The sequence below is a fragment of the Dermochelys coriacea genome, chromosome 2, assembly GCF_009764565.3.
Source record: "Dermochelys coriacea isolate rDerCor1 chromosome 2, rDerCor1.pri.v4, whole genome shotgun sequence".
Classification (NCBI taxonomy): domain Eukaryota; kingdom Metazoa; phylum Chordata; order Testudines; family Dermochelyidae; genus Dermochelys; species Dermochelys coriacea.
Genome location: NC_050069.1, coordinates 118,440,672 through 118,451,418, shown reverse-complemented (window position 1 = coordinate 118,451,418; position 10,747 = coordinate 118,440,672). Strand labels below are relative to the sequence as shown.

Sequence of the window (10,747 nt, the reverse complement as noted above, 5' to 3'; positions counted from 1 at the left end):
ACTGGTATTCGCCTGCTTGAAGCCCAGATGTCTGCAGGAGGCATTGTTGACCCCGTCAACAGTGTTTTCTTGCCAAAAGATGTTGCTTTGTCTCGTGGGTTGATTGACAAAGACCTGTACAGAGTCCTGAATAACCCTCAAGGTGCTTCAAAGAATTTTATTGACCCTGCAACCAAGAAGGCAGTCGGTTACAGCCAGCTGAGGGAAAAATGCAGGATTGAACCTCACACTGGTTTACTTCTCCTCCCCGTGCATAAGAGAAGCATGTCATTTCAAGGGATTAGGCAGCCCGTCCCCATAAGTGAACTGGTCAGCTCTGGAATTATTCAGGAATCAACAGCCTGTGATCTCGAAGCAGGCACAATTAGTGTGGAAGAAGTCAGTGACAGAATTAAGGATTTCCTCCAGGGCTCTAGTTGCATAGCAGGGATCTACAATGAGGCCACTAAAGAGAAGCTTGGCATTTACCAGGCCATGAAAATAGGCCTGGTTAGACCGGGTACGGCCCTTGAACTTCTAGAAGCCCAAGCAGCCACTGGTTTCATAGTGGATCCTGTCAGCAATGCGAGGCTACCAGTTGAGGAAGCTTACAAAAGAGGCCTTGTTGGAATTGAATTTAAAGACAAACTTCTCTCCGCTGAAAGAGCGGTCACAGGGTACAAAGACCCCGAAACAGGAAATATCATCTCCTTGTTCCAGGCAATGAACAAGGAGCTCATTGAGAGAGGCCATGGCATTCGTTTGCTAGAGGCTCAGATTGCCACTGGGGGAATCATAGACCCCCAAAAAAGCCACCGTTTGCCGGTTGACGTGGCATATACACGTGGTTACTTCAATGAAAAGCTCAGCTTAATTCTCTCAGACCCGAGTGATGATACGAAGGGATTTTTCGATCCTAACACCGAAGAAAATCTGACCTACCTGCAGCTGAAAGAAAGGTGCATAAAGGATGAAGCAACAGGACTCTGTCTTCTCCCTCTGAGAGACAAGAAAAAGGTGGTGCAAACTTCTCAGAAGAACACACTTAGGAAACGCAGGGTTGTCATCGTAGATCCAGAAACAAATCGGGAAATGTCGGTGCAGGAGGCATACAATAAAGGCCTCATAGATTATGACACCTACATGGAACTTTCTGAACAGGAGTGTGAATGGGAAGAAATAACTATTACAGGGTCAGATGGAAGCACAAGAGTGGTCCTTGTGGACAGGAAAACAGGCAATCAGTACGACATTCAGGAGGCTATTGATAAGGGTCTTGTTGAAAGGAAATTTTTTGACCAGTACCGTTCTGGAAGCTTGAGCCTTACGCAGTTTGCAGACATGATTTCCTGCAAGAATGGTGGCGATGAAGTATTTAAGCATGAGTCAGTAACTAAATCGCCCACACTGCTGAGTGTCAGGAGCTCTTCAATGAGAAAGAGTGGTTCTTTTTCAGCACCCCTGGAGGAATGCAGCCCCATTGCAGCTATATTTGATACTGAAAACTTAGAAAGAATCTCCATTTCAGAAGCTATACAACGGGGCATTGTTGACAGCATTACAGGACAGCGGTTGCTCGAAGCTCAGGCTTGCACCGGAGGCATAATGTGCCCTACCACAGGCCAAAGGCTTTCACTTCAGGATGCAGTTGCTCAAGGCATCATTGATCACGATATGGCCACACGGCTCAAGCCAGCTCAGAAGGCCTTCTTAGGGTTTGAAGGCTTAAAGGGTGGCAGTAGAATGTCTGCAGCAGAGGCCGTGAAGGAAAAATGGCTGCCTTATGAGGCTGGTCAGCGCTTTCTTGAATTCCAGTACCTCACTGGAGGCCTCGTCGATCCAGAAGTGCGTGGAAGAATAAGTACGGAGGAAGCCATTAGGAAAGGATTGATTGATGGGCGGAATGCTCAGAGATTGCAAGACACTAACAGCTATACCAAAATTCTTACCTGCCCCAAGACCAAGCTGAAAATATCCTACAAAGATGCAATGAGTCGATCAATGGTGGAGGACGTCACTGGGCTGAGACTGTTGGAAGCTGCTTCTGTTTCGTCCAAAGGCATCTCTAGTCCCTATAATGTCTCCTCTGCCCCTGGCTCCCGCTCAGGCTCCCGCTCAGGCTCACAAAGTGGATCCAGGAGAGGAAGTTTAGATGCATCAGCAAATGCTTCATATTCTTATTCCTATTCAGCCTTCAGCAGCAGCTCTATTGGGCGTTAGTAGTCAGTTAACAAGTGTGTCTGAATTTTAATTTCATTTAGATGAATCTGTGTTACTTTCACTTAAAAACAAAACAAACTGGTGGTCATATTGTTATTTGCTTGGGTGCAGTGACCTTGCTGGAAAATAAAGTCCATGCCCAAAATAAATCAGTCTTTTTCTGGGTTTGATTAACTTCTCTACTCTTCTTAAAAATCTGTAAAATGTTTTGGGTGTAGACTTTTGAAGAGAAGATTGCAGGACAGCAACATGCGACAGTTATGAGTTTCATATTTTTTTAATGTTTGGATTTTTGATTAATCTCTTCCTGTATATTTTGCATGGGCTATTGTTTGCTTCTTCCATTTCCATACCCTCAAAATTGTAAGCTGATAACCAAGATTTGCAAATATTGTAATAGTTTCCTTTTTTCCCAGCCTAGCCACTTTATTTTATTTTAAGAAAAGTAGTTACATTGTGGATGGAAAACGCATTTCCTTATCAATCTGGATAATGTACTGTAACATGAGAAGCTGTATCCTCTTTCACAGATAATGTACTTGGTTGACTGTTCAATTATAACTTTATTATTGGGGGATATTATTAGCATGTACTTTTCTCTCACCATATTCTATATTTTTTACTCATTTTGCTTGTTCATTTTCCATGTAACATCAAAAAAGGCTGACTGCTGCATTCTGGCAATAAACTTTTAAACTTTTAAAGTATTTGTGATTTATTTTAAAATTTAGACATGAACACACCCTTGGAAGGAAGGGAAATAGAAAGAGCCTTTCTTTGCCAAAAATGAACAAATGTTTGCAGTGCCACAATTACTGTACAAACTCATGATGTTAACTATGAGTCTCAGGAACTTGTTTATGTCAGTCCCATTATCTTCATGAGCGTAGAAAACTAATTCTGCATTTTCCAAAAGAAAATAAAGACCACGTGAACTATGGCCCCATAAGCAGAAGGCCACTTTTCACATCTGATTGTAGTTAAGGACAGACTAATGTTTTTTTCTCCCACTAGTGATCCAACACCTGTTGTTTGCAACTACAAGTAGAACGCTCTGGATCAGATTCTCCCCTGCATGAGGGTAGCCTTCTGCCAGCACAGCAAAGACGGGTTTAGCCAAACCTAGGATGATGACCCAGCACGAGGGGATCTTTTGATAAAAGTGATTAGCATGACTTTGAAGGAGATCAGGGTACTTAGCTATATGAATTAACATAAGGCTATTTGCTTTTTCCTCCACCGTTCACAGAAAATTTCAGAGATGTAAACACAGGATATCTTGGTATTTAATTCATTTAAATGATAGGATGTCTTTTTGACCTCTGAATTATCAGAGTACAGCATAGACAGAGACTGATTACATTGTTGACCAAACTCATACATATATAAATACACAAATATCTCCCCATATGTCTTTTGAGAGTTATTTATTTTGCAGGATGTTTAACCCTTTCTAACCATGCATCACAAATGGACTTTCATATCTTTGGCCCCAGTTGGAGTTTAGCCTGTAATCTTTTCAAGAGTTCATGTGATGAACTGAGCTGTAGCTCACGAAAGCTTATGCTCAAATAAATTTTAGTCTCTAAGGTGCCACAAGTACTCCTTTTTCTTTTTACAATCCACATTATTATGCTCTGTTCAACTCGAGACTAGGAAGATTAAATTGAGTGGTTCCATCCTGACCCCAGGCATCAGTGGTGAAAGGTTCAAGTAGCTGAGAAGGTGAACCCTGCACAGAATGATCCCCTGGGAGAGACCAGAGTTTTGTAACTTGGACTCTATAAATGAAACTCATCAGCTGTGCCTTAGGCTGAAGGGATGATCCAATGTCAAAATAGCTTCTACTGACATTTGCCATCCGCTAGAGAGATGCAGCTTTGTAACATTTACTAAGACATGAGAAATGGTTTAGAATCCCCTGTTTTAAGTGGATTTCGATCTTTTTGGCTACAGGAGAGGGGTTCCTGAATTCAGTAAACACAGTGAAATTTTGCCATTGGGGGTGTGTGAGCAGTTCCTATTGGAATCAAGGGGAGCTGGTATGTGCACTTGCTGAGGCAGAATTGCCCCTGTACTGTAAGTATACTTTGCAGGAGCAGTTCTAGGCATTGTGGGTTCTCTATCAGGCAAGCGTCTGTGGGGCTGCTTAAAGCTCCTTTTCCCCTGAGGCTGATTAAAGCCCCTATTATACTCCCTGCAGATCAGTAGAGTTTTATAATAATTCTGTCAAATGGAACCTGGCTTTGATGGGCAATCCTGCACACTAGGCACTAGAATGGCATTCTGCACATTTTACCTGGATAGCTAAAGACTCTAGCCAAGCTGTGAATATTCCTTTGATATTTCCTGGCAGCTAAAGTTGTACTGAGCTGTGCCATGTGAGAGATGGCTCTGGTTTTGAAGCATCGGAGGAGTATACACAGGAGATCTTGTTTTGCTTTTGTCAAAACAATTCTGCTCTGTGGAGGCTGTTGGGTATTAAAATCCACCACTAAGGTGGAGCATGGGTAGGACAACTGAGAGAATGAAGTAACACATCTCGCTGGTGGTAGTGCTCTTCAGAAGCTCCCTTGCTGAACTCAAAATGCACATGACCCTCAAAATCAGGGGCACGAGATGGATCCCTCTGTCATGCTTAGTGTCATGGGCATGGAGAGGAGGGGAACAGACTAGAGTGGAAAGACAGAGAAGGGAGTGGGAGAGCTCAGGCCATGGCACATTGGGTGCAATTAAGAAACTGTTCTGAAAATCTCTTGAGCACACAAACATGCTCTAAGTTCCAGCTGGAGCATGCAACAGACTATTTGCGTCAGCTACCACTGTAGTGGGAACCCTTCTCACTACCTAGAGAGAGGCCACCTTTTGAAAATTTCTGCAATAATCTCTTCTCACAATTGCCTGGGATCACAGCAGCCTTGCACCCCTTTCTGCACTCTCAAGGACTGGCAGAATCAAGGCACAGCTGCAGATTTGGCCTGGTTCTGTATATACGCACTCCCTGTACCCAGTACCTCAATGCAAATACACCTCCAACTAGAACTCTTGAGTACTTAAAAACACTTCGTAACTATGAAGCAACATTTTAGGGTGGATGCATAGGCTAAGCCCTCAATGCATTAATTTTTGTGTGCTTTTATTTTAATCAGACTTACTCACCACCACTTCCCGAGAGAGAGAAAACCAGGAAAAAGTTGTCTTGGTTGGATTTAGTGGAGGGAGGGGTGAGAGATAAATCCATTATTTTTTAAGCAAGAAAAGATTTGTAATTTGAAAAACAAATCTGCATATGATTTATTTGATTCCCTTCTGGAAAGAATAATGTGAAGGGAAATTTTATTTATAGGAGGGAACCCATCAAACTGACTCTTGGTCTACAGACAGTTACCATTAGGAATCCAGAGTAAACCTTCAGAGCTAGATTGAGACTTTAGGCACATCCCTGACAAGGTCTGCACCAACCCAGGATTCAGAGTAGCAGCCGTGTTAGTCTGTATTCACAAAAAGAAAAGGAGGACTTGTGGCACCTTAGAGACTAACACATTTACTTGAGCATAAGCTCACTTCATCGGATGCATGCAGTGGAAAATATCCGATGAAGTGAGCTGTAGCTCACGAAAGCTTATGCTCAAATAAATTTGTTAGTCTCTAAGGTGCCACAAGTCCTCCTTTTCTTTTTACCAACACAGGAGTATCTCTAGGAGACATCGTGGCACCTGTCAGTTATAACTCCTCCCCTGCTTGCTCCCTAGGATGGGTGGGAGATAGGGATGGCCTACACCAGCAGGAGCTTACTACCTCCCGCACTGGCTCAGCTACTTTGGCAAGTGAGTAAGGCAGGATGGGGCCATTCTCTGCTCCTTTCCACCCCCTGCTCTGGGGAGGGAGTAAATAGGAAATAGTCCCACTTACTCCTGCACAGCCAAACCCAGTATCCAGGTTGCACAAGTCTAGGTATATGGTGGGGTTATTGGTCCCCTCTGATGTCTTGTAGCCTTGATCACGTTTAGCTCTTAATTTTTTTTTGTCAAAGATCTGCTGGTGGCAGCAGCAAAACATGTAGAAACCAAAATGCTCAAAGCAGTAGCTCAACGTGACAGAGTCCAAATGTAGCATTTCAGCCTGTCATTTTAGTTGAGCTGACAGGAGGCTACGAGATCCAGGGAAGTACCTAGTGAATTGTAAATAACCGACAGCTGTGCAGAAAATGTAAAACTTCAAACATGAAACCCTGCCCCACTGTTAACACCCTCCTCTCCTCCTCAGTCCTGACAAGTATCACTATGGATGTGAGTTCCTAGAGCATTGGATGTGTGCTAGGCACCTTACGGACAAGCCCAAGACAGTTTACAGTACATAGCATGGGACAGAACACAGGCTGGGAACCCCACAAGCAGCTTCTGAACTGTTAACTGCAGTAGCTGATAAATAAAAATATAGAAAGCTTCGAATGAGGTGCCACAGCCTTTCCCAGTGAAAAGCCAAACCCACAAAATGGTGAAGAGTGGTGGGTCAGCTGTTGAATACACATAGGGCCTGATACAAAGATCATTGAAATCAAGTGGGAGACTTTCCATAGATTTTAATGGGCTTTGAATCTGGCCTTTAAGGTTCAGTTCTGCACCACTGAAACCAACGGGAGTTTTTTCATTGCCCTCAGTGAGAGCAGAATTGTGTCTTTAGTTATGAGCAGGGCCAATTTCATAGAGCAGGTGTTCTCAACCTTTTTTCCTTCTGATGTCCCCCCCCAACAGGCTATAAAAATTCCATGGCCCACCTGTGCCACAACACCTGTTTTTCTGCATATCCAGTAAATTAAAAGCCAGAGCTGGCATTAGGGGGTAGCAAGGCAGGTGATTGCCCAGGGACCCACAACGATAGGTTGCTCGGGCTTCGGCTTTCAGCCCTGGCAGCGGAGCTTGGGCTTTGGCTTTCTGCCTTGGGCCTCAGTAAGTCTAACACTAGCCCTGCTCTCTGGTTTATTTTGGTGGACCCCTTGAAACCTGCTAGTGGCCACGACAGACAGCTCCAGACTCCTGGTTGAGAACCACTGCCATAGAGAGCAAGCTTCTGCTAATAGGGGAATTGGGAATAACTGGTGAAACCTTTCTTTACTGAACTAGTCATCTAGAGATACAAACAGTGGCATGGATCCTGCCAGCCTTAAGCAGACAAGACACCTATTGAAGGCAAGGGCTTGAGAAAGGATTACAGCTTTTGGCTCTGTGTCCATAGAGCACCGTGTTGTTTCCACAACAAAGCCAAGTTCAAACAAGGATTTTGTCTGTCGTCTTCTGTTTGATAATATGAACATGCCAAGGTCTGATTAGTCAGCCAGCTTTGTGAATTACAAAATGAGGTGCAGGAATACTATAAAATAGCCATTGTACAGTTCAGTATAAAATAGGCTGAATTAATAAACTGTGGCTGCCTACGTAGAGATTTCTTTTAAAAACGCATCCTGACATACAGACTTTTTCAATCTGATAGATAAATTCAGCTCATCTGTCTCGGGTAGATCCAGAAAAATGATTTACTTGGTTGAAGTTGCTCTGGGTTTAGACCATTATAACTGAGAGCAGAATTTGTCCTTTCTTGTTTATCTGCAAGATTCAACATTCACTTGGCTTATAAGAGACCCAGAATACATTTTAAGTAAAAGTCAAGCAGCCTTGTTTCTCAGTGGATAATCAAACACTCAAGAACTTTAACCAGAACCATTAAAACGGGGTAGTACTTGACAGCAAAATTTATTTTTAGCTGGACTCATTGTGATGTTTACTTATCTGCTGTTTAATGTTTATGCACCAATGATTTGAGGGTGAAAGGGTACTTCCACAATACACTGGTTGCACAGGTTTACATAAATATAACTGGGGCATGTAATAAAGAAATCACAACATTTGAAATTTAATGCCTAATATCAGTGTCCCATTAGCCAAGTATAACATTACTAGGCCATCAATGAAGAATCAGGTGGTGGTGTTATTCCAACAGGAAATGAGTGCCATCAGGATATTTTTCCATATCTATCCTGGCATCATTATTATTTTATAATTAAACAGATGGCCCCTTTACTAATCCCTGTTCTGACAGAGGGTTAGGAGCATAGATCCTGCAGTCTGCTGCTTCACAAAGTCCAGGGACACCTGAAGGGCCAGGAAACCCTGGCTGACCTGGAGGACCACGGTATCCAGGGGGACCTGCTGTGCCTGGCTGGCCATCTTTGGCTACAGCAGCATGTCCAGGGAATCCTAGAAGAACAACAAAACAAGGAAATTATATAAAGAAAAGGGGAGACTCCATGGAGCTGAGTCCTTTTGCCCCAAAATGGGGCCTGATTTTCCTTTTATTCATGCTGGTGTAAATCAGTCATAGCTCCACTCTTGCTGTTGGAATTACACTGATGCAAAACTGATCTCAGAGAGGTCAGAATTAGGCTCATGGCTTGTAGAAATTCAAGAATATCAGCAAATTGTGAGGGTGAAAAAGGTCAACAGGGAGCTATCTAGTGAATTAGTCTAGGGGCATGTACCATCTCTGTTAAATTCCCCTGCATGTGTTCTTCCCCTCCCCATGTACAGAATGAATCTACATGAAATAAATCCCCTTCACAGGACCTTGCTAAACCTGTACAAAGGACCTCAGTCTTTCTCAGTGTAATCTAGATACTTGATAAGGGCAAGTGCATTGTAACACAGTAAAAATTATGCCAGGGTCATCCTGACACTAGATGCTAACTAGAGCTGATTGGGACATTTTAAATTTAATATATTTTTGTTGACATATGATGTTTTGCTGAAACTGGAGTGTTTTATGGAGCCATATCAATTTTGATAAGAAGGTTTCTGAAGTCTATGGTTCCTTGGTCACTTCTGCCCACAGAGAGAGAGAGAGAGAGAGAGAGACCTGAATTGAAAACCTGATGTTTACAATCTAAAAACGGATGTTTCCACACTTCTGTTTTACAAAAACATTCAAAAGGGTTTGGGTTTGCTCTAGTGAAGAATGAAAACAAATTCTGAAACCTTGGAAGTTGTTGTGAGAATTGTCATCCTCCAGCCAGATCTAACATTAAGTATTCCAATATTATTAGCACACCATTTCAGGGGTAGGAAATCTGATTTCTTTCCTCCAGCAAGGTCAGGAGAAAATAGTGGGGGTCCTCTCTGTGACCCTTTCTTTGAATTCCCAACCAGTGATTCTCTCTCGACATTTCTTTTACAAAGACACACCCCACTGTCAGTGTACACATCAGGTGCCATTAAAATCTTTACAGGTTTGCACAGTGATCAAATTAGCAGCGTGGCCTCCACCATACTTACAATAGTGATTATGTAGGAAAACCATGAAGCTCATGAACAAAGTTAAGTATTTTCATGGAGAGTTGTAAATATTTCAGTGGCAATCATTGTACCAAAAATAACGACTTTATTAAATAAGTTGCACATATGTGTTTCATAGCTGAGTCTATAAACAGTTTTATGGTGAATAATTGAAAAATATAGAGCAAGGAAGTTAAAACCTCAGATAAAACATCCCTTGAAATTCTCTTTACCTCTAAAGCCTTGATGTCCATCTGAGCCAGGAAGTCCCATGCCTGAATCTCCTCTCTCACCTTTCTGGCCTTTGTCTCCTATATGGCACAAAGCACATAAAGAAACCAGCTTGTGCATTGGATTTGGCTGTAGAGGAACATTGCTTGTGAATTAATCTAGGAGTATGTGTGTCCCTACCTCGTTCCCCAGCTTCTCCTTTAGCTCCAGGAGATCCAATAGGTCCTTTTGGACCAGGCTCACCTTTAAATCCATCAAGACCTGTTTTTCCCTATTATAATGATATAACTGGTTTTAATCTTTAAAGGCACAAACCATCATAAAAAAAATGGCAATTTTGAGAAATCTGTTCTCTAAGAAAATGAAAACAAGCAGGCCATGGAATCTCAGGACTTCAGAATTTCACCTGAAAGCAGCAGCACTGAGATACAATGAGAGCAGAGTTTCTCATTACATGTCCAATAGGGACCCAACCAGAGCTATCAAATAATTGATTATACATTTTTCCTACCTCACTCTCCTATGTTCATTCTTAATAGAAGTCTCCAGGCATCACCATAGAAATTCAGGATCAAATTGTCCAGGTCTAGCCCTGAGCTGAGTATGCTTATGCTTTGCATCAGCTCTGCTCCAGTCAGCTAGAAAAGCACTGCTGGGAACTGAAGGCACAGTGCAAACTTATTCCAGCTGTTGCCATCTCTTCTTATTGAAGGCTCTCCAGGGTGTCATGTTGTAATGTTGTGTATAAGAAAGGTGACCATTTATATCACTGTTACACAATTTCCATTAATCTTATACAAAGTGGATCATGTAAGGTGTCAATGGAAAAGTTACAATGTGTTGAGTATGATTATCTTAGTAAAATCCAAGTATCATCTCTGGATATAGGTTTCAGAGTAGCAGCCGTGTTAGTCTGTATTCGCAAAAAGAAAAGGAGTACCGGTGGCACCTTAGAGACTAACAAATTTATTAGAGCATAAGCTTTCGTGAGC

The 10,747-nt window shown here is 42.4% G+C and overlaps 1 protein-coding gene across 5 annotated transcripts in view; it reads left to right on the top strand.

Annotated features, from left to right (window-relative positions):
• The window catches only part of LOC119851219 (desmoplakin), a 50,349-nt gene extending 47,446 nt beyond the window's left edge, over window positions 1–2,903 (top strand). For all 5 annotated transcript variants that reach the window (XM_038390689.2, XM_038390686.2, XM_043508347.1 and 2 more), the window contains one exon: window positions 1–2,903. This exon is cut by the window's left edge and continues 978 nt beyond it. In XM_038390689.2, the coding sequence (XP_038246617.1) occupies window positions 1–2,199 (2,199 nt within the window). In that variant the 3' untranslated portion in view covers window positions 2,200–2,903.
• The last annotated feature ends 7,844 nt before the right edge of the window (window positions 2,904–10,747 follow it).